The sequence below is a fragment of the Misgurnus anguillicaudatus genome, chromosome 18 (genome assembly GCF_027580225.2).
Source record: "Misgurnus anguillicaudatus chromosome 18, ASM2758022v2, whole genome shotgun sequence".
Classification (NCBI taxonomy): domain Eukaryota; kingdom Metazoa; phylum Chordata; class Actinopteri; order Cypriniformes; family Cobitidae; genus Misgurnus; species Misgurnus anguillicaudatus.
In genome coordinates, this window is record NC_073354.2 from 20,817,516 (window position 1) to 20,841,728 (window position 24,213).

General features: G+C 37.0%; 2 protein-coding genes across 4 annotated transcripts; both read right to left on the bottom strand.

Annotated features, from left to right (window-relative positions):
• Window positions 1–200: 200 nt before the first annotated feature.
• asb2a.1 (ankyrin repeat and SOCS box containing 2a, tandem duplicate 1) lies at window positions 201–13,146 on the bottom strand. 3 transcript variants are annotated; one of them, XM_055186117.2, is made up of 11 exons: window positions 10,940–13,146; window positions 8,723–8,999; window positions 7,660–7,762; window positions 5,936–6,105; window positions 5,698–5,853; window positions 5,326–5,571; window positions 5,013–5,204; window positions 4,825–4,875; window positions 2,543–3,099; window positions 1,936–2,089; window positions 201–1,854 (listed from the first exon to the last, which is right to left on the bottom strand). In XM_055186117.2, exons 2-11 carry the CDS (start codon window positions 8,904–8,906, stop codon window positions 1,712–1,714), a joined length of 1,956 nt encoding a protein of 651 aa, XP_055042092.2. In that variant the 5' UTR covers window positions 8,907–8,999; window positions 10,940–13,146; the 3' UTR covers window positions 201–1,711. The 3 variants fall into 3 exon arrangements, with proteins under 3 accessions (XP_055042092.2, XP_055042091.2, XP_055042090.2); XM_055186116.2 differs by having other exon boundaries at window positions 2,543–3,104; window positions 5,033–5,204; window positions 7,640–7,762; XM_055186115.2 differs by having other exon boundaries at window positions 7,640–7,762.
• Window positions 13,147–13,288: 142 nt separating this feature from the next.
• asb2a.2 (ankyrin repeat and SOCS box containing 2a, tandem duplicate 2) lies at window positions 13,289–23,158 on the bottom strand. Its single transcript, XM_055186118.2, has 10 exons — window positions 23,004–23,158; window positions 21,057–21,326; window positions 20,835–20,957; window positions 20,561–20,730; window positions 20,314–20,469; window positions 17,483–17,728; window positions 15,907–16,078; window positions 15,245–15,815; window positions 15,012–15,165; window positions 13,289–14,924 (listed from the first exon to the last, which is right to left on the bottom strand). The coding sequence occupies exons 2-10, from the start codon at window positions 21,317–21,319 to the stop codon at window positions 14,770–14,772; spliced, it is 2,010 nt and encodes a 669-aa protein (XP_055042093.1). The 5' UTR covers window positions 21,320–21,326; window positions 23,004–23,158; the 3' UTR covers window positions 13,289–14,769.
• Window positions 23,159–24,213: the final 1,055 nt, after the last annotated feature.

Sequence of the window (24,213 nt, forward strand, 5' to 3'; positions counted from 1 at the left end):
ATAATATATTTTTCATTTAGTGTAAATAATCGTATTCACATGTAGATGCAGCATTACTTAAAGTAAACAAAGGGGACCATAAACTATACAGATATTATTTAATTATTGTCACAAACGAATGATAAATGAGTGATAATCTGTTCTTGTGACAAATCTAAACCCACATATTGACTAAAGAATTATAAATGAAACTCAAGTACTTACAGTAGTTAACACTTTATTGGCAAATGTACAAGTCTTATTGGTGGGAAATGTAACATAAAGACTGTGTTTGTTTTCGATAAAGCCCTGACAAATTTAAGTGCTAATTAAATATTACACACAGATATCATTTTACAGTTCAATAATTTGATGTATTTGCTGAGTGTTGGCTTTTGTTGCTTCTAAATATTAAATAATGAATTAAAGGAACAGTATGTAGCATTGTGGCCAAAACTGATATTGCAATCACAAAACTTGTGGCTAAAACTGGTACTGCAATCACACAACTGGTGGCCAATACACAAAATGACAACATAAACATCAGTTGAGGGCTGCAACTCCACTTTTTAAATGACAATATCTTGGCCATAACACTGTTGTGAGTGATATTTGAAATGAAAATGATTTCTTAATGTCTAGTGACATATAAGGACCATTTTATGATTAATTGATATAAATTTCTTACATACTGTTCCTTTAAGCAAAATGAAATCTGATCAAACAAAACTGTACAAACACCTATTTAGTCATATCTATTACAAAATAAACAAGAAATAAATACATTTTACTAAATTACAAAAAGTTAAAACTACTTTTTGAAATGAATGCACATGAATGTCATTGAATAAATGTCACCACTTAAAAAACATACATACAGAAAAATACTATAATAAAGTGCTATGTAGCTACCCACTAAATATTAACATCTGTTACCCAAATTCAGATTATTGGTTAACATGAACTGACAATGAAAAATACTTCTACAGCATTTATTAAGGTTTCAGGTATAATTCATGTTAATTTCAGCATTTATTAATACATTTTTAAAAGCAAATGTGGTAAATGATAACATTAATTAATGCACAATGAATTAACTTAATTATGCTGGTATTAAATAACATTAGTAAATGCTGAAAAAGTAGTTAGCTAACACATTTACTAATGCATTCTGACTTATTTATACTGATAAAGAGTTGGATTCTTAGGCTAGCAAAGTTTAAAAAACTTTTTTTGCTGAATACTCTTCGTCAGGGTTCGTACAAGTTTTTTCGAGTGTTACATCACAATTCGCAGAAGTACAGAGAAAGTTCTTACAGTATATGGGCACTTCTCACCAAAAAGTGTAAAGTAAAACTGCATTAAATGTTTGTGTTTTGTTGGCAATCAGTGCATAAGAGCATATAATGTAAACAATACGAAAGTATTCATTAAAAGTTATCCAGAGATAATGCAATGATGTATTGCCCGTGACTATTTAAAATGAGTACAGCTTTTATAAATTTGACTACTAACTAAAGAATCTTTGGAGATATTAAGGATGCAATACTGCTCTATAGGTACCCAAGATTAACATGAGATGAATCTGTGTGTGTTATGTGACCTTTAACAAAATTCAACATTATTGTAAAGTGTTTACCAATTTTTATCCATTGTGTAACCAATTTTTCTTATATTTGTGCCATTTGAACCATACATTTAGCAAACAAATCAATGGTTTTCTTACATTTTTCTAATCTTGCTCTCGTTCTTGATGATTCAGGAATTTTATTAGCCTTGGAGCAACTGGAAGCTTGTGGATTTTCTTCAGTCTCTTAATCCCAAGCAGTTGCCGAATTTTCAGCCTGCAGAGCTGCAGCAGCGGTCGTGGAGGCACTGCAATCAGAACCAGCAAATCAGTACACACTTTACTGAAGTCAATACATTAGGTAAGGTGAACTGTTTGGGTACACATACTAGCTTTCTCTCTGATGCAGTTCCAGTCAGGATAACTGTCCAGATGATCCCTGAGCCTCGCACATAGTTTCACGTGTCCGACGTAGTCAAGAAGCACGTCTATGACTGGCCCAGCCCATCGGGAGTAGTTATCAGCGGAGATCACCTCACAGAACTAACAATGGAAATTGGTAAAATATAACTTGGTTCTATAGACGGTTTCATCGGACGCATCCGCATTGCTATGGATACTCGCCTGGCCCAAAGTTAACTTTCGGTCTGTGCTTGTTCACTGGTCTGGCTAGTGACTAAACTGACATAATAAAAAATAAAAACGTTTTGTCTCCAAAAAACACAGCTGTGCAGATTTGGTAGCCAGGCAAGAATTTAAGGATGTGTAGTTAACATTGTATACATTTATTTTACACAGTAACGTTAGCTCAGTGAAATGGTTTACATGCCTTATCTATGATTTAAACTAAGCTTGTTATACTTTTTATTAGAAATAATCTACTCTACAGAATTAGAAATAATCTACTCTGTTGTTTTTGATTTTATGTCGAAGTCTACCGGAAGTGAGGTTTGGGCCACAAAAGCCATTTGTTTATGTATGCTTCACACCACCCACCTGAACACAGGTCGGTTGCCTATCTTCATCATAGTCATCCACCCGATCACGTCTTGTCTTTATCGGTGGATGAGGATTGTTGCCGTAGACGCAATTAAAACACGACGTGGCGTCACAGCCGTGATCCATCAGATACTTCAGTAAAGTCAGGTACTTCATGCAGAACATAACAGTGGCTGGAAACGTTGTCGGATGGGTGGGTATGTAAGCGTTCACGTTAGCACCGTGTTCTACCAGCAGAGTCACCGTCTGTACGCAGCCCTGTCTCAAGGCTACCAAGAGCGGGTTGAACGTGTCCAGGTTTGGATTGGCACCAGCCTCCAGAAGCATAGTGGTGGCATCGATGTTGTTGTTGATGACGGAGAAATATAGAGCGGTGCTGCGTCGATCTTCGTACATTTTCATGCGATCCTCGGACAGCATGGCGTTGACGTCGAATCCGGCCTCGATCAGCAATTCGAGAACATCGTCTCTGTTGCGCTCCGCTGCTAAATGGAGGGGGCTGATACCGGACCGTCTCACTCTGGCTTTACTTGTGGCTGGGATCAGCATAGATACTATACTGAAAATGAGAGGTTTGTGAGTGATATCTGAAAATCTATTGTATGTTGGGTTATTTTCAACCCATTGTTGGGTCAAATTATGAACATTTAATTACTGTTTGCATGTGTTTCAAAGGCTTGCAAATGTTAACATTCAAGTGATTTTAAACCATTGAACCACAAAAAGGCGCTAAGTGAGCATCTTTCTGTACGCACAGACGCACATGCGGTTGAATGTGTTGGGTAACTCCAGTCAGACGTGAACTATGCCCTTCAAAGATCAGAACTCTAGATGTGTAAACTTTAGAAAGAGTTGCGCTACAGTGTCTCATACTGTGTAGTCGATTAAATACATTTGGAGAATAGAACAATGAAAAACAACGTAACGTTTTTATGTGGAGCGACGCGTTTAAGTGCACTTAAGAGTGCACCCACACACGGAGAGACGCTTTTCAAAAAGCAAGCGAAAAGAAAATCTTTCTGTTCCATACAAACAAAATTATCTTCACAGTATTCTTTTTTCAATAAAAACATTTGTTTATGTCTTAAGTGTATGTGCAGATTAAAGTCAGAAACCAGTCTGTGCTTATTTGGTCTTAAAGAGAAAGTAACCTCAATTAACCTACTTTATGTAATTAATGTTAATCAAACAACCCAAGACAAAAAGAAAATCACTTCTGTAGCTCTAAAAAATAATAATTCAATTTAATTTATACAATAAAACAGTGTTATTATTCATTGGATTCGATTTCTGTAGCTAATGCTAATTTTAGACCTTAACTCTTTCCCCGCCAGGGTTTTTAAAAAAAGTTGCCAGCCAGCGCCAGCATTTTTCATGATTTTCACAAAAGTTTAATGCCTTCCAGAAAATGTTCTTCTTTAAATATATAAACAAACAATATATCAATTGAAAGAACAGACCCTCTGCTTTCAAACAAAAAAAAACAGTTTCATCCTACCTTCATTAGTCCTCTCAAATATGGGTAGGTTTTTTCAAAAACACAAATTTTTGAGCAAAAAGCTGAGATAATTCCATTTTTGTGAAGGACTTTTGATAGAGATCAGATGCAGAGCGATCTTTAAAATATACACAGAGTTCTTTCTCTTTCACGTGAGGTGCTACTTCCGGGTTGTATAAGTTGCGGAATATCAATATCAATGGCGGCGAAAGAGTTAATGTGCAATTTTATTCTTTTTTATAAATGTTTGTAATTTCTTTATTTGTTATTAGATTTTTCCCACCCCTTTTTTTTGCTGATTCGAAAAATGATCCGATCCGTGCCTCAAAAATCGTAATGTGATCCGAACCGTGAGTTTTGTGATCCGTCACACCCCTAGTTTATGATAAAAGAGACGCTCATTTGCCAGATACTCGCTTAATCTCATGTGTTATCAGAGTTTACTGTTAAGGGAGTGTCTTGCGAGTATTTTGTGAACATGAGCGTCTCTTTTATCAAAAACCCTTTCGACGGATGTGCAGCAGGCACATACCTTGACAAGACGCATAATGCACACAGGTTCACATGACGCAACAAACACATATTTTAAATTCACGCCACTCTGAAGGGAAGTCACTGGCCACCACTGTGTATGTCAGAACAAATAAAATAGACACATCTGAAATAAATCAAACTGTTATTTGCTTCTTTTTAGATAACTGCAAAGTCAAGCTTGAGTTAAGGTTACAGGTTAGCACATTCTTGCCACAGCACAGTTTTAAAGCAGCCATTTGAGACTTACTTAGTTGCACTGACATGTTTGCGGGTACACCCATAAGTGAGGAGGTCTTTGCTGAAAATAATTGCAAAATCATAAAAGTATAAATGTATTAATCCTAAACTATCAATGGCCTCTGTAAATTAACTAATTTAGATTAACTTTGACCTGGGAGCATTGCTCCCAAAGTATATTTACTGTACTTTACTTACACATTAAGAAATTTGCATACCCGTCACTGCCGCGCTGGGCAGCGATATGAATTGGCAGCAGTCCTGTTTTGCCAGGCTTGTTAGCGTCTGCGTTTTGAGATAGAAGAAACTCAACGATCTCCTCATGACCATTCTTACAAGCTTCGTAGAGTGCCGTGGCTCCATCTGACGCCTGACTGTTGATATCGGCACCTGATAAAGCCATGAAACGTTTTTTTTTTTTTTTAGAAGGAGCCAGTAGATATTTGAATAGTTTGGAAAATGTCAAATCAAACGTCAAAGATGACCAAATGCTACGAAAATGAATAATTACCATTTTTTAGAAGGAACCGAAGTGTATCCACCTTTCCGCTTTGGGCTGCCACAAAGATAGGAGTAATTCCATACATGTTGGCTTTGCCGACCTTGGCTCCAGCTTTCACAAGCATCTCGCAGATTTCCACATTGTTCCTGCACACAGCCTCATGAAGAGCCGTCCAGCCTTGAATGCAGCTTTTATTCACTGACGCACTGTGATTCAGTAGCATGGCAACCATTGCTGGGTTCTCCTTTTCACAAGCTGCCGATGTATAGATTTCAGAGGATTATACTTAAGACAAATCGCTTTTCTTTGGTTTTGAAAAAAGCGTCTTTTAAATGCATAAATGACAGATGCTAGTTTATGTGAATGATAATACCATATTACCTTTGTACAGTGGAGTCTCCCTGTCATTATTGACAATATCTGGGTCAGCCCCTTTCTCGAGAAGATACTCTGCACATGCAAGATGATCCCTGGACACAGCTAACATCAAAGCAGTCTGATCCTTTAGAGTGCGCTGGTTAACCATCCCAGGTTGAGCTTTCAGGATCGTAAAGTAAAACCAATTGGTTAAAGCTGCACTAAAGTGCTAAGCCTTAAATGAATGGGAATAGCGCGCTACCTTTCAGGAGAATTTTTATGCATTCAGCTTGTCCATAATATGCCGCCTCATGCAGAGGAATCCATCCGTGTTTGTTTGCTGTAAGAAGGTTGCACCCAGATGTCTTAACCAATAGCCTTACTGTCCCAACATCACCTTCCCCAATGGCCTTTACAATAGGATCCATCTCCCTACAGAAGAAACCATGTAATTATAATACATCACTTGTTGCAGTTTAAAAGATGGTATGGTACACGTATCGAAAAGCGACACTAGCTTTTGCCAGATACTCGCATAATCTCATGCGTAATCAGAGTTTACTGTTAAGGGAGTGTCTTGCGTGTATTATGTGAACGTGAGCGTCTCTTTTATCATAAACGTTTTTGACGCGTGTGCAGCAGGCACTTATTTTGACAAAACACGTGATGCACATGGTTCACGTGACACAACAAACACATATTTTGAATTTGGGCCCCTCAGATGAGCCGCCACTGTTAGTCAACCAGGTTTATACGAAACACCATACTGGTTGATAAACATTTTAAGCTGATGAGCAGCTGCACTCTTCAAAATAAGGTTCCTATAAAGTTCTGTACACTGTTAGAAATATGGTCAAAATATGTACCCCAGCTGTCACTGGGCAGTACCTGTTCAAAAGGTCCTTTTAGGTACCATTCGGTGTAAATATGTATACATTTATACATCTGAGGTACTATCATGAACTCTTTAGGTAAAAAGGAGCACTTTTTAAAAAGGTGCTGCCCCAGTAACGCTAGGGTACATATTTTTTTGACAATTTTCACAGAAGGTTTCGGTTGCACAAAATATACTTTGTAGTGGAAAACTGTCTAGAGACATGTGTGTTTTAAGAACCTTTTAAAGAACAAGTTCGGCATTCCACATCCAAAGCACCGCCCTCAGATTGTTCAAGACGAAACAGAACGGCCCTGACTGAAATTTCGACATATGCGGCTGCCCCGAGAATTTTCGGGTGTTTTTTGTATCACCTCCCACCTCTATAATGGCTATATAGGTGCACTGGAACAATCCTTCCTAAAATGCATTAAACTTTCATTTACAAAGACGTGAAACTCACAGAGTGGTCAGGGGTGTTCACTAACACGCCCACCCAAAAATCGCTGCAAAAGATGCCCTCCAACAGCTGTTCTATCGTAGTTTTGTACAACTCCATTGACTTGTATTAGATGTGCTGTGAGGTACGGAATTACTCCGTGCCGTGAACTTTGTTTGTATTCTTGCAATTGGCAAAGGTGAATTATCGCCACCACCTGGGCTGGAGTGTCTATTATTCAAGCTCTCAACGGAAGAATATACGGGTGTGAGGCGTTTGGAAAAATAGGTCCACAAGTTTACAACGAATGCTAAAACACCTGTTGGAAAACATCCTTTGCAGCGATTCCCGTGCGAGCACATCAGTGAACACCCCCGACCATGTCGAAATTTCAGTCAAAACCATTCCACCTCATCACAAACAATCCGAAAACAGGGCTTTAAGTGTAAAATACCAAACTTGTCCTTTAAGGTTCTTTCAGGAACCAAAATTGTTGCTGTGAAGAAACCATCCTTGATAAAAGTGTGTGCCGGTCTACCATAAACTAGAAATTCACTAGAAGTAAACTGGAAAGTCATGCTTGTCTTTTCATCAGGAATGTAAATCATATAAAAAAGAGACTTTTATGTTAAATAAATTGGGGAATTACTAACTCTTCATGCTCTGGAATGACCTGAATAGAGCCGTCGTATCTTCGGTAGGCCACCATCCGCTTGCCATAACCGGTGGTAAAGTGGCTGATCGACAACACGGTATCTGGGTTTGTTTGTTCTCTTCTGAAGAAAAAAGAGTTGTGTTTAGGTTAGAAAGTCACTTTATTTGTGCTCAAAGAAGTCTGCACCATAAATGAAGTCACTGCTCCACCAAGAAATTTTATTGACACACAACCTATTGTTAAAACTGACATTTTTAAATAAACATTTAAATAAACATTAAACAAGCTTTATCCTTCTAAGACCCGAGCTTTTGGTTTGTCTATTTTGGGGTTAGGAAGAATCAATAAATATAATAACCAAATATTTTTCATTAAACATGAAGTAGTGTAATTTTCCATGTTTGTGTACAAAGGGTTCCAGTTACACATAATTAAGTTTTGTGGTGCAAACATGTGAACATCCAGGTCTTAGGAGGTTAAAGTATTTTTTTTTTACAAAAATGTTTCAATAAAGTTGCCATCAAACAATGCACGCAGCTATAAAAAAATAAATCGAGTAATCAAACTAACATTTAACTTTCAAATAAAACCAAAATAAAATCTTTCAATGACGGGTCCATCACATCACAGGAAAAAAGAGACATATCCAATGTCAGATTAAAGGGGAAAAGTGCACCATAGGGCACAGCAAAGGATAGCATCTCTATTTTTAACCATTATGGCATGTTTGATGTGGGCTGTTGCAATCGTGTGAAGAGAGATAGGTGTAAAGCAGCTGTAACAGCCATCAGACGGGAAGGCATCTGTAAGTGATATTTTGACCTTCGCTGTGACTGGATCTACAAAGCATGACTAGAAAATTCGAATGGCAAAACATTTAAAAACATGTTGTGATCCTCTTGTTTACAAATAGTAAAGCACTTCTCAGTATTCTAGATTAACTTGTGTTTATATGGGTTCTGTATACAATGAATAAAAACGTTGTTGCTGGAATAAACAATGGTATTTTATTTGACTTTAATATTAATATTTTGTAATTGAACCTCATTTTCAATTGAATGAAGCACATCAAATTTTGTACCTAGGTGGATTGGCAGGGCATGCAGGTGGTTCAGGCTGTTGCTGGGCAGGTCTTGATGGGGCAACTGGGCGTGATGATGCAGGTCTGTTTCGAGCAGTAGTGGTCTTTGTGCTGTCAGTCCCTGACCCGGAGCTATGAGCATCAGTGAGGCTGCGTTCAATTGCCAGCTGTAAGAGCTGATCATCAGACAGGTTACTATAGAGACTGTAGTCCGCAAAATCCATGGTGGTGACAGTGGAGCCTGACATGGACACACTGGCTGCTGCCATGATGGATGCTGAAAGAATCAAAACAATTCATTGTAAATAAAATACATCTGTTGCAGGGCAACATGATCTTACAAATTTTCATGGTATAGTCATGGAATACTTTGCTCATTTATCCGTGTCATTGTCACGGATTTCCGCATTTTTCTTCACTTTCTTTTACGTTTTAGTTTCATGCATTGGTTGCTCAAAACTGTAGCTTTTCCTATTTTTAAACCATTTTTGCCTGGGTTTGGGGTTACATTTGGGTTATTTGGGTATTTTGGGGATTTAGGATGTCACTTTAACTTTTGGTTTATACAATTCCGGACTTTTAAACAATTGTCACCTGACGTTAGGGTTAGAGTTGGGTTCGGATTAGGATGTCACTTTAACTATTGGTTTATGCAATTTTTTTCTGGACTTTTAAACAATTGTCACCTGACGTTAGGGTTAGAGTTGGGTTTGGGTTAGGATGTCACTTAACTATTGGTTTATACTACTTTTTTTGCGGACTTTTAAACAATTGTCGCTTGACGTTAGGGTTAGAGTTGGGTTTGGGTTAGGATGTCACTTTAACTATTGGTTTATACAAAAATTTTCCGGACTTTTAAACAATTGTTACCTGATGTTGTTAGAGTTGGGTTTGGGTTAGGATGTCACTTTAACTTTTGGTTTATACTATTTTTTTCCGGACTTTTAAACAATTGTCGCCTGACATTATGGTTAGAGTTGGGTTTGGATGTCACTTTAACTATTGGTTTATAAAAAAAAATTCAGGACTTTTAAACAATTCTCGCCTGACGTTAGGGTTAGAGTTGGGTTTGGGTTAGGATGTCACATTAACTATTGGTTTATACTATTTTTTTCCGGACTTTTAAACAATTCTCGCCTGACGTTAGGGTTAGAGTTAGGTTAGGGTTAGGATGTCACTTACAGAAAGTCTTTCTAACCCCAAACCCACGCGAAAATGGTAAGAAAATAGGAAAAACAATTGAGTGACCAATACGTGAAACTGACACGGAAAAGAAAGTCTGTGTTACAGACACGGAAAAATGCAGAGATCCCTGACAATGACACGGATAAATGAGCAAAATATTCTGTGACTACCTGTATAACACGGAAAAGTGTGAGATCAGGTTATGCAGCTTTACAACTGGGTTGTTTTAAGCCATGCTTGGGTATAATATGGACAAACCCAACTGTTGGTTTAAATTATGAAAATATCCACATTTAACCTAACCATTGGTTGAAACAACACAGCATTGTGTTAATGTTTTATTTGACTCCAAAGTGGGTTAAAACCATTCCAGTATAGCTTAAATTACAACAAAACAAGTTGGGTTTGTCCCTTTTTGACCCAGTGCTGGGTTAAAAATAACCTAGTATTTTTAGTGTACACTTCAAGATACTCCTTTAACAAGATACTTAGTTTTACAGCAAGTAAATCTAAACATAGTTAAAAAATTTATATTTTTGTCTTCCTTTGTCAATTTTTGTTTAATGCATTATGCCTACACTGTAAAAAAGAAATGCATGAATGAAACTAAACTTGGTTATGCAAGTCAATTCCACCTACTATTTTAAGTTTTGACTTGTGATAAGTTGACATACAGAACAAGTTGGAATTGTTTAACGTACTTTGTTAAGTTACACTACAATGTATGTACAACAGCATGTGATGCACTTTTAATAGTTATATAAATCTAATATATTTCTAAAAGCAAATTTCTTGCATTTAAACATTTTTGTTGTGGCTTACAAGATACATGTAAACAAATTTGATTAGTGTTTTGTATGGCTACATATCCATTGTTTAATTAAAAACACCTCACAGTTACAGTATATATCAATTAATGCCTAATGTCTATGTTTTAGTATAGAGAAATATTACTTAACATACACACAGTATACACAGTCCCACTAATATATTCTGCTGTACACTCCAACCAAACAAAAACTTGGTACTTACCCTCTTCACAATGTTTTTCTTTGTTTCTGAATTTTGTGATGTTTCCAAGCAAATAAAGTTAAAAGTTGTATCTCTTAAATGTCTTGTGTTGTATACTTGACACCTGCCTGCACTGAAATCTTTTTTTTAGCAGCCTGGAAGGAGAGGCCTTTAACTGTCACCCCACACCCGACTGCTAGAGTTTGTTTCTGGACCATACACGTGATATGCAGGGTGCAAAATATTTTAACCTCTTAGCGTGGTTGCTCTTGAAGTAGTAGACACAAGTTAAGGTCTGGGGAACAGAGCAGTAATGTAACGACCAACAGTCCTTCTGAGTATATATGCTTGTGGAAATGGCTTAATATTGTAGACTTTAAATATTGAATATTATAAACAAGTATTAAGCAAACACATTTTGAAATGCTGCTATCAGTAAATGGTTGGACTTCCCTTCCTACATGTAGTTTTGCTAAGTTTGTAATTAGGTTAAATAGTCAGCCTGTATTTGTTGTGTCAGGTTACAGATGTGCCAAGGCTACGAGACAAACAAGACATTGTGTGAATACCTGTTCTTTATTTATAGTCAAAGCTGTTATGTTTAGTTCAAGTGGTTGCACAATGAAGGTTATCAACTTTCATGCTTTCTGATTTGGCGGATATAAAAACTTGTTTTCACATGTCATTTCACAATAATTGATGAATAATAAAAAAATAAAAACATTATTTAATGAACAGGGTTGTTTTTAAGGTGTGAGATGAGAGACACCTTTTGCACAGACGCTGTAAACAAACTTGACTGACCTAAATTGTTTTGCTTGCATTAGCTGTTTTAAAAGTAATTCTTTATGTTTCTATTTAATGCTTTCATGAAAGACAGAAGTTCACATCAAAACAAAACAACAACATGGTGGCACAGGTTATATTTTCAGTGTATATTTATATGTCTTGTGAAAGCATTTAAATGATGGCCGGCTAATTATAGAGCTTACCACAGTTATAAACATGGGTAAGTAATGTGATCTTTAAAACTCAAATGATTTAAGTTCTCGTGAATGACAGTGTTTTCTTTTGCAAAAAGAATCAAAAAACCACAATATATACAGGAAAAATTTACAGTAATATTGACAAATCTCGGAGCTTAAAGCTGATTCATACACAAAGCTGTACAACAATTCTCTATTTACTGTACATTATAAATTTTATTCATCCTGCAGCCATCGTTGACTCCAAACTGAGGCTGTGTGGAATGGACGTCCAGAGTGTGCGCTTCAAACCTTGTTTTGTATCAGGATGCAGGCCACTCAGCCATCAAAACACAGAAAATACATCATTTTACAAATTTCCACAGGACAATGAACCTTCAGAAATCATAAATTGTTAAAATTACAAGGGACACTACCCGATTTAAGATGATAATAGTCTGTTGTGTACATAATATCTGTTTTGGATATTAGCCTGTTGGCCAATGCTAATTTCACATGTTGTAATACACCAATATAGTGCAACAATACAATATTTTACACTGTAAAAAAAATCTGTAGAAATTACAGTATTACTGGCAGCTGGTAACTTACTGTAGATTTTACATTTATGTTATTTACTGGCAACAGTTTGTTCAAAGTTAAATGAACATGAAACATTTACAGTCTTTATCTTTTACAGTAAGTTACTGGCAACAGCTGCATAATTACAGCTAATTTTTTTTACAGTGTATGAAAACAACTAAGAGTATGTCCCATGTATTTTCTCCGTTATGTTTTTTCAGCACATGAACATTGACTTAATAGCGTGTGATTGACTTGATAACAAGCTACACTGTAAAAAAATTCCCTAGAAATGACAGTGTTACTGGCAGCTGGTTGTCAGCCACTGTATTGTAAATTTAAATGTATGTTATTCACTGGCAAGAGTTTGGTCAAAGTTAAATAAACATTAAATATTTAACAAGTCTTTATCTTTACAGAATAAAACCATACAACAACAGCCTTATGCAGAGCATTCTGGGAACTAGAAACCATCATCAACCTTTTTCAGTTTTTTGCTTCAGATTTTGTTTCCCAGAATGCTTTGCTTGATGCTGTTATTTTAGTTTTACTCTGTAAAGACAAAGACGACTTAATGTGAAATGTTGATTTAACTTTTAACAAAATGTTGCCAGCAAATAACATACATTCAAATCCACGGCAAGCCACCGGCAACCAGCTGCAAGCAACACTGCAATTTCTACTAGAAATTAATCCTGTGGTTCTGGTCAATGTGCTTAAAAAACTTACCGAAGAAAAGTTTTTAACGTATTCATGCCTTGCGGTTTTTGTAATCTGTACAATTGGAGTTATGTACTTAGTTATAAGACTAGTGTTTTTAAAAAAAAGTAAGCATGCTTACAACATTAGAAATTAGTGATTAGGCAACAGGCTAATAACAAAACCATTGGCGGCCGGCGACTTCTTTATTCGAGGGTGCTTGATGCGAAGTTCGTCACAACATGTATGTGTGTGGCATATTTCAAAATATGTGTTCTGCCCATCGAGCGATACCATGTGCATCATAAGTGCCTGCTGCAGACCCGTCCAAAGGGTTTATGACAAAAGAGACGCTCGCGTTTGCCAGATACTTGCATAATCTCATGCGTAATCAGAGTTTACTGTTAAGGGAGTCTCTTACTTTTTTTTTTACGTGAGCGTCTCTTTTATCATAAACGGTTTTGACGTGTGTGCAGCAGGCACTTATTTTGACAAAACACATGATGCACATGGTTCACACGATGCAACAAACACATATTTTGAAAACACGACCAACACACATGACACTCCGAACACTTATTTTGAATTTGCTCCCCTCGTATAAGCAGTCACGGGCCGCCACTGAACAAAACGCTACTCCCATCTCAAAATCAGGTCATATGTCACTTCTTATTTTAACAATGCATTATTTCTGTGGAAATTTGTTAAATGATGCTGTAAAAAAGTAAAAAAATGCAGCTGTTTGGCAATTACTTACTATAGATTTAAATATATGTAATTTACTGGCAACACTTGGTTCCAAGTCAAACGAACACCAAACATCAACAAGTCTTTATCCTCACAGAACAAAACCATAAAATAACGGCCTCATGCAGAGCATTCTGGAAAACAGAAATCCTCATCAACCTTTTTCATTTTTGCCCCTTTAAATTTTGACTCCCAGAATGCTCTGCATAAGACCGCCACTTCAGTTTTATTCTGTAAAGATAAAGACTTTAATGTTTAATGTTTATTTAACTTTGAACAAACTGTTGCCAGTAAATAATTTAAATCTACAGTAAGTTACTAGCAAACAGCTGCCAGTAAATTTGTACAGAAATTTGTAACAGTGTGTATTTTCTGTGTTTTGATGGCCGAACGACCAGCATCCCAGTAGAAACAATACATTCAAAGCTCTGGACGTCCATTCCTCACAGCCCAGCCCCGGAACCAACATGACGGCAGGCTGAACAAAGCGTATTTAATGACTAATTTACATTAACATCACTCTGTACATCTTGATCATATTCAAGCAATCATTAAAGGGATGGTTCACCCAAAAATGAAAATTCATTTTTTGCTCACCCTCAAGTTCCAAACCTGTATACATTTATTTGTTTTGATGAACACAAGGAAGATATTAGTAATCAAGTAGGAAACAGGAGCACCATTGACTTGTATAGTAGGATAGTCAAATCCTATGGAAGTCAATGGTGCTCAAAAATGCTTTGGTTACAAACATTGCTCAAAATATCTTCCTTTGTGTTCAGCAGTACACAGAGCTCATACAGGTTTTGAACAACATGATCATTTTTGGGTGAACTATCCCTTTAAGAATGTAAACATTCAATACATGGCACCCTCAAATGATTCTCGTTCATAGATCAAAAACTTGATTATTCTCCTGGGGAGAGGAAGAGCCGGTATACGCCTCAGTCTGTGTACTCCCACTTGTTGCCGAATCTTCAGTCTGCTCAGGTGCATCAAGGTGCAAGGAGAAACTGAAATAGAGAACATGTAAACCTACGTACCTCAATAATCAAGCAAATCTTGCAAATTAACCAATAACAAATAAACAGTATTCTTACCAGTTTTATCTTTAATAAGTGCCCAATCTCTGTTGCTGTCTAGATGTTCAGCCACTCTAGAGCAAAGTTTTACATGGCCCACATAGTCAAGCAACATGTCAATGATGGGTCCTACGCAGTGGCTGATCAATGGAGCAGAAAGGATCTCACAAAACTGTTAATAAAATAAATAAAAATTAATTAATTCAAAAGTATAGGAAAATGGATTTAAATATGATAAAAAAATCCTCTACCTGTAAACAGTCATCAGATGGCTCATCATATAAATAATACAATGTTTCTCTTGTGTTTCGTCTTGTTTTTATTGGAGGATGAGGATTATTTCCATACTGACAACTAAAACATGCCACTGCATCACAGCCATTGTCCAGGACGTACTTCATCATTGCCAAATAGTTCACGCAAAAAACTAACACTGCCGGGAAGGTAGTGGGATGAGTTGGTAGTAAGGCGTTGACATTTGCACCATACTTAATCAGCAACATCACCATTTCTATGCATGCTTTCCTCGCTGCCACTAGAAGAGGATTGAAGATGTCCAGGTTTGGGTCAGCGCCCGCTTCTAACAGCATGCTGGCTGCCTCTAGGTTTCTGTTCACCACAGCCGAGTACAGAGCGGTGCTGCGGCGATCTTCATACATCTTCGACCAACTATCTGACAGTGTTGCGTTGACATCATACCCAGCTTCGATTAAAGTTTCTAGAACATCATCTCTGTTACGTTCTGCTGCAAAGTGGAGGGGACTAATGCCACACCATCCTACTTTGGCTCTACTGGTTTCAGGGATTAGCATGGCAACAATTCTGGGACAGAAGAGAAGTTGAGACAAATCAATCCATGGATATTTTAAGCCATAAAAGCTCAGGAACATGCCATAGGTATTATAGTACAAACCTGTTATGACCATTTTTTGCTGCGACATGAATAGGAAGCAATCCAGTCTTGTTGGCTTTGTTAACGTCAGCATTTTTCGACAAAAGGACCTTAACAATTTCAGTATGGCCATTCTTAGAAGCTTCAAACAGTGCAGTTGCACCATCATTCGCCTGGGTATTGACATTTTCATCTAAAGAACAAAAAAGTTAATGTTAGGCACAATATGTAATTTTTGCCACTAAAGGTCACTAAAATGATGAAGAAGTGAAAATGCTTGGAATGATGGGTGTCGTAGTCGTCGCTCTCACTGTTGACAGGAATCAATCCAACCGGACTCACAAATAATGTTCATGGATGACATAATAATGATGATAATGCATAGTACAACAATATATGAACAATCTATAAAACAATATATGAGGAGCTCAGATGCAAAAGCCGCTAAACGCCACCTCCGTCAAAATTAGAAAATGATGTTGACCAAATGTTCTTGGCATGTATTAAATATTCATCAAATACCTTCGCTTCAAATCCGCTTAATCCAGTTCAGAAATACTGTGTTGTTGTCCGCTAAACGTCACGTCGATTCGTTGTCAGAATCCGCTAAATGCCACGTCGGCTTTGTGCACTTGTCCCTAAGTCCACAAAAGATGAATTTGTTGAATGTTGACATGCAAAACGACCACGGATCACATTTAAACTTGAGTTTCTTGTGAGTACTTCCTGAATACAACCCGTCACGTGGACCACAACTCCCCTAATGTGTGGTTCAGTTTCTTAATTTGTACAATCTGACTTTCATCATTTGCAGTGTTTTTAGTTGCATCTTTGATTTTGACGAATCTTTACCAATAAGTTTTGCATGTGCTTAGAGGGTTTTGCAGCTAAAGACAGTCAAATTTGTTAATAAAAGTAATACTCCAGCGAATAAAGAAAATTACCCCATGATTTACTCACCCTCAAGCCATCCTCGATGTACATGATTATCTTTTTTTCTCAGATGAACACAATTAGAGTTATATACAAAAAATGTCCTTGATCCTCCAAGCTTTAAAACCGTAGTAAACAGGGACCAGGGTCTAACATCTGACTTTGAAGCCTGAAAAAGTGCATCCATCCTTCCCAGACGTGATCCACATGGCTCCAGGGGTTTAATAAAGGCATTCTGAGGTTAATCGATGCGATTTTGTAAGAAAAAAAATTCTAAAATATTTAGAAAGTATAATAGCTTCCGTTGGCGGCCAATGCACATGCCCAGAGTTTTAGCACAGGACGCAGCGTACGATGCGTAGTGGCGAACGCGCAGACACAGGGGAGATACCAAAGCAACGCCAGTCACGAATAAGAAGTCTAAAGGATTTAAAGAAAATAGCAAAGGATTTCAATATAAAGTGTATTGAGTAATCCCTCGCTGTAGCTAAAACAACTCGCAATGCACGGTTCTCGCGAGAGTCTGTTCTCAATGGATCTTACGCATTGTACGCTACGCATTGGCCGCTACCGGAAGCTAGTTATTATAGTTATTATAACTCCTCATATATAACACTGTGCTAGTGTTATTTTTAAAAAAAATATGTACAACAGTGATTCTTACCTTTTGAAAGTAGAAGGTTAAGCACATCGACAGCACCACACTGAGCGGCCGTAAACACAGAATCAATGCCATAAATATTTTTGGCTTTTGGATTTGCCCCTGCTTGTAGCAACATCTTACAAATCTCTAAGTTTATGTGCCCCACTGCTTCATGTAGTGGAGTTCCACCTTGAACACAGGCTTTGTTCGGTGAGGCTCCAAACTTCAAAAGAACCCTCACTATTGCTTCATTCCCTTTCTCACATGCTATAAGAAATCAGTTACACAGTTATTGATACATTAGCAATCCGTAACAGTTTTTTGAGTTCAATACAAACAAAAATCAGTTATTGAGTAAGGAGAAAAAATCTGCGTATTTTCTTACCTTACCACAATGGTAACCTTATAATAATGATTTATAATTTGAGTGGCCAGGTGGGTTTTCACTGGAAAAAGTTTGCAAAAGTCCTTAAAGGCTCAACCTGTAATGAGTCTCTAGTTGAAAATGGGAATGTGACGGAGCTCATGCTTAAAAAAGAGTTAATAGAGTGCTGCAGGGATGACGTATATTTGAAAAGTTTCGTTGCAAAATGAAATAACTAAGTTCAGAAATCAAATTTTTTGGTTGTGCATTCCAATTAATATCAATTTAACTGCAGGTGGATTGTTTTGATTTAAACCTTCATAACTTAAAAAATACAGCTAAGTAGCACCATAAAACAAAATAATAACATGATAACATAATAATAAACATGTTTTGACAAAAATGTTAAAAATGGATTTATCTCGTTTTGCAACGAAACTCTTCATTTGTAGGCCAATCCCAGGAATTCAGCGGGACACTGGTTCCCCTGCCAAAATCCCATTCATTTTTCTCTTAGACTTTTGGATTATCACAACAAATAAGCTCTGTGTTTAACAAAAGTTTATGACGTTCTTTTGTCTTCACAGACGAGACGAATACAAATTTTATTCATTTTAAAGTGTAAATGTGTTTACTAGAAATATAAAAAGCCAAATTTTGACTTCAAAATGTATAAAAGTTTTGTTCATCTGTAAACACTAACTTGTTGGACAAAACGTGTAAGTGTCATAAACTTTTGTTGAACTTTTTGTGATAGGAAAAATGAATAGGCTTTTTTGCCAGGGAACCAGTGTCCCACCAACGTCCGGGTTAGCCCACAAAAATACGTAATCCTCTATAACAGCAGGACTTTTTCTATAATCTGAAGTTAGAGATGTCTTTTTCCTCTAAACAGGGAAGGAATGTATGTTGAAAAATGTATTCCAAAACATTGACTTTGTCATTTAGTCAGAACAAATAGTCAAAAAATATATTACTTATTTAGATGACATTTTGGTAACACTTTCTTTGAAGGAACTTTAATAAGACACCTTTATAATCATGACATGACACGTGCCTTGAACGTGAAGGAGATTTTATTTACGTTTATGACAACTGTCATTAAGTGTCATTCATTCAATTATGTCATTTTTAATGCAAAGATGACATTGTTAGAAATGTCTTTGTTATGACAACTTAACCAATACATCATAACTTGTCATTACCAAGACAACATAACTGACCACTTTTTACCAGTGATACAAATTGAATTTGTCATTAAAATGTCATTAAGTGTTATATAGTTTTATAACAGCATCATTAATATTTTTCTTGACCTCAAGTACAGTGGTACAAATATAATTTGTCATTAAAATGTCATTAAGTGTTAATACTCTGTCAAATAGTTTTATAACAACGTCATGAATATTCTTCTATGTGTTTTCTATAATTCCTCTATGTGTTTAACAAATAAAATCAGTCATTCAATAATAATAATAATAACAAAATTAAAATAATAATTAAAATTGATAACATTTTATTTTATTGCATTTGAAGACCGATTCACCTAAAATTAAATGAAAATTGTACAATAATGGGTTAAGCCATGCAGGGTTGTGTCCATATTGCTGGAAAAACATAGCCTGGGTTTCCCCATGCTGCCTTGCGCGCAAATTTATTCACGCTGCAAGTCTAGCATGGAAACCATGGAACTATTTTTCCCCTGAAATAGGGAACCAATCACAGAACGGGGAGGGGGCAGCAAGATGATGATGACGACTATGCGACACCCCGAAGCAGTTTTGTTTATCCAACACGGCAGCAGATGCAAAGTTACTTTTCAATGCAGCCTTAGATAGTGTTCGAAGTAGTTTTGAACGCAAGTTTATTTAAAAAAAATTGTCATTATGCCTGTAGTCTACCTACTGTGGTTGTCACAGTGCCACTAAGTTGTGTTGCTTTTCAATATCAATATACAGCTACCAGTTTAGTTGCATAGCTTTCAGCTGTGTGCACACGTACCGATAAAAGTTGTTGACGCTTGAATTGATGTCGCTATACATACGTCATCTGGTATAATTGAAACGATTGGCTATAAGCTACGTACAGATGCATTTGATAGACATTCGTAGCGCCCAATAAACGGCTCTGGGCATTCGAAAACCATGCCTCATGGTGACATAAAAATGACATAATGAACAAATGACACTTAATGACAGTTGTCACAAATGGGCACAAAATCTTTCAAGTAAAGTGTCCAGATATATGACGTTTCGAATGTTTTTCTAACTGTCATGCGGATGTATAATGACAGATCAGCTTAAATCCGGTGACCACAAACATCAGATTCATAGTAGCAGGGCAAAACCCAACACACAAATAGAAAATGACACTGCAAGTAACTGCAATTTTATAGTTTAAACAGAGATGGCGATAGAGAGGCCAAAACTATGGATTGCAGCTTTAAGCTTGTCAGCGAAACACTAACTTTACAACTCAAAATATTTACCTTTAATCAGTGGTGTCTCCCACTGGCTATTTGCAAGGTTGGGATCGGCACCTTGTCTCAGGAGATAGTCGACACAAGAAAAATGTTTGCGACTCACAGCCACATAAAGCGCTGTCTGATTCTTATTCATTCGTTTGTTGATTGTATCCGGCCTGGCTGTAAAATTAATGTAGAACAAAAGCAACACTGTGATATTTGGGACTGATTTTTGAGCATCAAACAAATACTGAGTTGATTTATTTCTCACCATCAAGTAAAATCTTAAGACATTCAACATGACCATAGAATGCACATTCATGAAGTGGAATCGACCCTTCCTTATTGGGTTCATCAAGAATGTGAAGTCTTGAAGGAATCATCTCTTCTAAAGCCTTTGCATTACCTTTCCAAATCGCTGAGAGAAAAGGGTCTAAATCACTGAAAGTAAGCAAATATGTAATCAAGTTTTTAGATCTTGTTTATCATTCATTCATTACAGTTGGATTCCTGGCAATTAAATGATGAATTGAATCGACACTTACTCCACAGGCTCCACTGTTACCCGCAGGTGTCCATTGTACCTAGTCCAAGCAATCACCTTGTCTTCAGTCGTATTAAAGATATGATTTGAACTATCTCTGCTAATTTTTTGACAATGATTCTGACTGAAAGGAAGACATTTAACAAAGTTCCATTTTCCACGTTTTAATGAGACCTAGTGATCATTTTATTTAAATTATGTGGTAGTGCATGACAACAAAGACCTGGGAGGGTTAGCAGAGGCGGTCACATGGAGACTGCATGGGTTAGGGTTTCTTGGGGTCCTTTGCGTTGCCGAAGAAGTACTTGGCATCACGTGGGAATGAATTTGTTGATTCTGACGTGGGGTGAAGTTGCTATCCGCTAGACTTCGTTCAATAGCCAACTGCAACAGCTCTTCATCAGACATGTTCGCATAAGCACTGTAGTCGTCCTCATTTTCATTTCTTGTTCTTGAAGCAGCCATTGGCATTCGTGCTACAGCCATTTTGCACCTGCAATAGTAAAGTTGCAGAGATTAATGAAAAGGCCTATACAAGCCACTTGTCAGCAGTGCCTGTGGAGGAGACTTGGAGAGATAATAATGACTAGAAACTTTAATTACAATAATACAAAGAAGAATTTTCGATTAAAGTGACTTCAGGGGCCAAGGCAGTGCAGTTCACACCAGAAGCCAAGGTGGTGCAGTCCGCACTGGGAGCCACAGAAGTGCTGGGAGTTCAGGGAGCCAGAGAGGTTGCAGCCCAGACCCAGAGGATACTGACGGCTGCCGTGGCAATGCCAGGGAATCCCCTACCACAAAGTTTTTTTTTTTTGGGAGAGATTCCGGAAGTGTATGCTGCTCAAACACATCCGAATGCCAGTACCATTAAGGCCGGCACAACAAACTCTGGAGGCACCGCTGAAACTGACCACAAAGATGAGAGTGGGCTCGTGGGTGAGTTTGGGAAGAAGAGTGGGCTCGTGGCTGAGTTAAAGAGAGAGTGAGCACCTCGGGGAGTACAGGAGAGTCAAAGTGTACCTCACAGAGTTCAGGAGAGTTTTGGAATGAACTCTGGGGAGGAAGAAAAAGCCGGAGTTGGCAGAAGTTCCGCGCCACAGGTGGGATCAGTGCTGACGATCGCTGGTGCCAGGAGGAATGGGAATTAGAGTAAGGAATAGAGTCAGCGTTGTTATCTTCTTCAGACACTATGAAGAGTGAGCCACACAACCACAGCACAGTGTCCAGATTTTGAGCAAGGAAAAATGTGGTAGAACTCGTTGGTACCTTAGTCGTGTTTCATGGCACCAGCGGGCTTAACTTGAACACTCTAAATAGCACTAAAAGCTCATAATCATATAGGAACCATTTTTAGTGCTATATAGTAGATATGAAGCACTTATAAAGAACCATCCAGGGGTGATATGGCACCACTATAGCACCAGATATGGTTCTTTGTAGCACAATATGGTTCTATGCAGGTGCTATATGGCACTTAAAATGGTTCCCCTCGGATTACGAGCCAGTGAAGCACTTTTAGTGCTATTAAGCACCGTTTGTTTTTAGAGTGTACCACATACTTAGATGACTAAGAACTGACAGCAAAGAGAGAAACAAGAGCTTAAATAAAGTGGAGATGATGTTGCTGATCACTGGCATGTGAGGACTGAAGGATTGTAGACATGAAACAGGTGGGGGAGTGTAGGGGATTATGGGAAACGGACTCCAGAGGGAGGCAAACGGTGAATAAAAGGGGAACAGAACAGGAGGAGAGACAGGGAATAGGACACCACTGAGGCAACATTTGCTTTATAATTGATTCAAACATCAAGCAGTTTTCTTATTTAGGCAAAAGAGATTTTATGGTATTGAAAATAAATAAACAGCAGTTAGGTCTTAGCTTATTAAATTGCATAAAAGTACAACAAATTACAAAAAAATAATGTTAATTTAAAATCAAATAATGAAGGAGAATGTTTTTAAACTGCACTTTATTTTATTAGTTTATATTACTGAATAAAGTATATTACATTTAGGCATTTAGCAGACGCTTTTATCCAAAGCAACTTACAAAAGTGAGGATAAAGAGAAGTATTACTATATAATGTTTTGTAAATCCTAATATAATTTGTTTCCAACTAATTCAGCATCTTTTTTTTGCTTCATTTTTAGTAGTATGAAGAAGTCCTACCTTTATAAAGAATATCAGTAATGACAAGGTCACGAGGAGCATCTGTATTAATGTTGTCCTTTCAGATGTCCTATCTCTCTGCTGCAGTTTGACTTCTGTGGGGTGCTTTTATGAAGAGCCTTTTAAAGGTCTTGATTTCATGTGATGATGTAAACAAACTGGTTATATTATTAATATCTGCTTGGCTTGCATCTACCTCGTGAGTGCATGTCTGGTTTAAATGTGGCCAGATTTTCTTTACTTTGTTTTACTTAGTTTAGATTGTGTGACAAGATTTTTTCTTTAACTGTGTTACTCTGGAAAACAACACATATCCTTTAGTTTTCATAAATAAAATATAAATAACATAAAAAATCTTGCAGCACTAAAATCTATTCGATGATTAAATATGCAATATCAATATTATTTTAATGAAATTTGCAATCTAAAGTACAACAACTGTGATTCATGTGTGACACGTGATTAACATGCAAGTTTAATAACTTTTATTGCACATTGCATGCATATTTGTAAAACAAGACCTGTTTTTTTGCTTGAATGGAGCCTTATGCATTGTATAATACAAAGTGATACATTATATAAACTTATATAGTTTCCTACCCTGTCCTATAGTAATCATTATATCGTGGTACACAATGTGTTGCACAATACCATCCTTTATTTTCAAATTTGCATGTTACTTTTTTGACTATCCATACTCATAAGTCATTAGGTTGTGCAATGTTTGAGTGACCTTTTTAGGGTCAGCAGAACTGAACTTAACTGAACCATGTTCTAGAAACCTCTCTTTGACACTGTAAACATCTGACACAGAAGCTCCGATTCTCTTGACCCACTAAATATCACGACCTACTAAATTACTTAAGTATTTTCGTCTGTATCCCCTTGTGTTATGTTATGCAACATGTTACATGTCATGTTTGCATAACATGTGCAATAATTTTGTTTTTTCGTGCTTTGTGTTGCAACCTATACTCTTTATTCAAGAGTCATTTTTTTCTATTGTTAATTGCACACTGTATATTAATCTATATATGTCTATCTATCTGAAGATTTGGAGCTTTATAACTGTGCAGTTTAATGAAGTAGTGAATCTGTAGACGGATTAGCAAACATTTTTGATCATTTGTAAAAAAAAAATAAATTGCATTGATATGACCAAGATATAAACTGCATGTGTGAAGTCAGGATTTTTCTTTTGGAGCTACAT